At 32.4% G+C, this 2,960-nt stretch overlaps 1 protein-coding gene across 1 annotated transcript; it reads left to right on the top strand.

The window, feature by feature from the left end:
- Positions 1–11: 11 nt before the first annotated feature.
- LOC118755267 lies at positions 12–488 on the top strand. The gene is made up of 2 exons (XM_036490117.1): positions 12–216; positions 317–488. The coding sequence occupies exons 1-2, from the start codon at positions 25–27 to the stop codon at positions 428–430; spliced, it is 306 nt and encodes a 101-aa protein (XP_036346010.1). The 5' UTR covers positions 12–24; the 3' UTR covers positions 431–488.
- The last annotated feature ends 2,472 nt before the right edge of the window (positions 489–2,960 follow it).

Here is a 2,960-nt window from a genome sequence, read left to right as displayed (position 1 = left end):
AATGCAACGCGGCCTCTTCCAAACATGCCTAACTATGAAGATTCGACAAAAGAAACAAGAACAACTTCATGCTCTTGTTATATCTGGCTCACTGCTCGGGCAACCAGCCATCCAAAAGTTATACAAGGGAGAGCACATACCTTAAATGTATTGAGTGAAAAAAACTCCACCAATGGGTTGACTGCTTTGTCAGTTGGGTCAGAATTAAAAAATCATGTAAGTAAACTCGCTAAAGCCTTCCGAAGCACAGAAATGTCGGAAACATTAAAAATTCACGTGCTTCTAAATCATTTGGAACATTGTCTGCATTTTTTAGGCAACGACAGCTTCGGAATGTGGTCGGAGCAAGCTGGAGAATCCATTCATGGCGTATTTTGAAGATTTTGGCTCAATTATAAAGTTAATTCGATTGACGACCCTAAATATATAATCAATTAAAAAAAAAACTGTCGTTGAATTTTCATCAAAACACATATGAATTTATATAAAATAATATTTTATATTGACTTTGTAAATTTATAAAATTTATGCAATAAGAATTATTAAAATATGCAATTATGTAATATTATCTCTTGAATAACTAAGTTAAAATATTTTATGCTTATATAAGAAAGTGTTATAATTATATTACCATAGACCTTCGCGATTATATAACTGGATTTGGAAAGTTCTAGATCAACATTTTATAATATTTTAAGCATAGGAGCAGATGGAATTTTATTTTCAACGAAGTTTTGATCTATGATTATGTACAAAGACAGTTATGTAAGCCGTTTTGGTTGGCATTTTAGTCATAGCTATGGTTGCTTCAAGACCACTGTGTTCAGAAGGCGCAGCAGTTGAGCGCAACCATTGCTAAACAAAAATCAGTGATCGTTATGCGTCTTTTGAACGACTTCATATATTAGCTGTCAAATTCAACTCTCAAAGGTACACACCAACATGTTGTCTCAAATGATCAGAAAAATATTACGATCATCTAACACGATCAGTTGATCAGAAGTACGCAACAACGCGTTCAGAAGGTGCAACCGTACCAGTTACTGAGCTGTTGCGCCTTCTGAACGTGCCCAATGAAAATTCGTTTCTCTTGAAATCAAGTTATATGGCTGCGTATGTATGTACATGTGTACATAATTCAAAATGTTTTTTATTTGTAAAGGCTCTCAAGAAAAACTAAAAATTCATATAAAATTACGCACAATAAATGGAAAATAAATTTTCCGCTATAAAAAATTTCTTAAAGCAGTATGCAGCTCTTAAGAAAAAAATGCTCATACATCTCGTCGATACAACTATCGAATGTGAAAATCAGCACTTTTAAAAATTTTGATTTGCCACTAATAATTTTCTTTCGTATAGCAGCATTGCTTAAGTTATTGTTTTTGACAACTTATTTGTTGGTTAATGACTGCAAATAGTTTTATAGAAAATTAGAAACGAGAAATAACACTTTCATAAAAATTTAAGTACATACATAGATTTAAAAAGCTGCTTGAATACAAAAGTTTTATGAAAATGTCACATTAAACAACTGTCTAAATCTACGTTATTTTTTATAAATAAGGCCGTAAACATTTCCTTACATCGTCAATTTCCATATTCTATTTTTACTCTTTCAATTTCACTGACCAGCGCTGCAAACGATATCAACTAGTAGGCTAACAACCAGAATTGAAATTTAATACGCAAGTACTTACCGTACTACAAGTATACAGAGAGTAAATTTGCTCCCTTTTGGCAGCAGCAAATATCTCTCGTACGCGATGAGAGAAAGTAGAGTACGTACTTTGGTGGAGTAATAGCAAGTACGTCAAGTATTTACTCTCTCAACGCCAAGTAGTGTATGTATGCGGAACACGGTGGGCAGGAAGCAAAGATAGGTTGCATAAAAATGTCGACAAAAACTGAAAGCAGGGTTGTATTTGTTGATATTTTTAGGTTAAGAATCCCTTTGAATTGAAATCCTAGCTGCTCCTGTTTTAAAGATATCCACATTTTACATAGTTATGATAGGACCGACTTTTGCGAAAGAGAAAAACATCCTTGTGCATTAAATATTCAACAATGTATGTGTGAGTAAATGTGTGTATATATATTGTGTGAAAATATAAGTTTATGTAAGTTTTTAGCCGGTTTTAATCGTCTCCAAGGCGCACCACGTAGAGGCAACTTACTTTGCACCTCTTTGTTCTTTTTTTGGTTTTATTTTTTTATATTTTTTTTTTGCTTTATTTTTTTATATTTGTTTTTTGTTTCCCTTTATTTTTTTTGCTGGCTTACTATATAATATAGTCACACATTTTAGTATTTAAGTATTTTATTATTTAGTTAAGTTTTTATATATGCTGGAATGAAAATGTCATTACAGTTTTCTTCAGGCGACTCACAAAAGTTGGTTTATCAATCATATTTATTTTGAATCTATCCCAGAATTTAATGAATTCCCTATGAACTGACTTCCCGGCCTGCTCGGACCATAATCCTAAACCATCGTTATTCAAGAATGAAATAGATTGCTTTAAATGTTTAAGGATAAAATGGATTTTGACAGTTTGAGAAATTCCAGTACTTTTCAAAGCTGTGCGGAGTTCGTTAAGATTTTTATCAAAATTACTAAGATCCGCTTGTTTTGCGGAAAACCATGTATTCACGATTTTGCTCATGGCTTTGAACGAGGCAATATATTTGGTATTGTTTTTACTGAGAGTTTCTTCCATACAAACTATGTTCGACATTTTTTTGAATGTGGAAGACACTGTCAGCAAAAAATAAATAATTGCAAAAAATCAACGAAATTTTCTGGTAACTTCAGACTTGCACTTTACTAATTGGCTCAAAAGCTACATTTTAAACAATTTTCTAAAAGATCTGATTAGAAATTGTGATCAGATGAAAGTGTCTCCGAGCCAATAATTTTGTACGGCACGGTACTTATAAGTAATCTAGGTTTCACGAAA

Source organism: Rhagoletis pomonella, unplaced genomic scaffold, assembly GCF_013731165.1.
Source record: "Rhagoletis pomonella isolate Grant_MI unplaced genomic scaffold, Rhpom_1.0 Rhpom_scaffold_05760, whole genome shotgun sequence".
NCBI lineage: Eukaryota > Metazoa > Arthropoda > Insecta > Diptera > Tephritidae > Rhagoletis > Rhagoletis pomonella.
Note: the sequence above shows the minus strand (reverse complement) of the source record. Positions and strands in the feature narration are given on the sequence as shown.

Bases quoted from the DNA above. Each gene is read 5' to 3' on its own strand.
- LOC118755267 (XM_036490117.1), top strand. From the start codon at position 25: ATGCCTAACTATGAAGATTCGACAAAAGAAACAAGAACAACTTCATGC. The intron at 217-316 runs GTAAGTAAACTC...TGCATTTTTTAG, and splicing joins GGTCAGAATTAAAAAATCAT to GCAACGACAGCTTCGGAATG.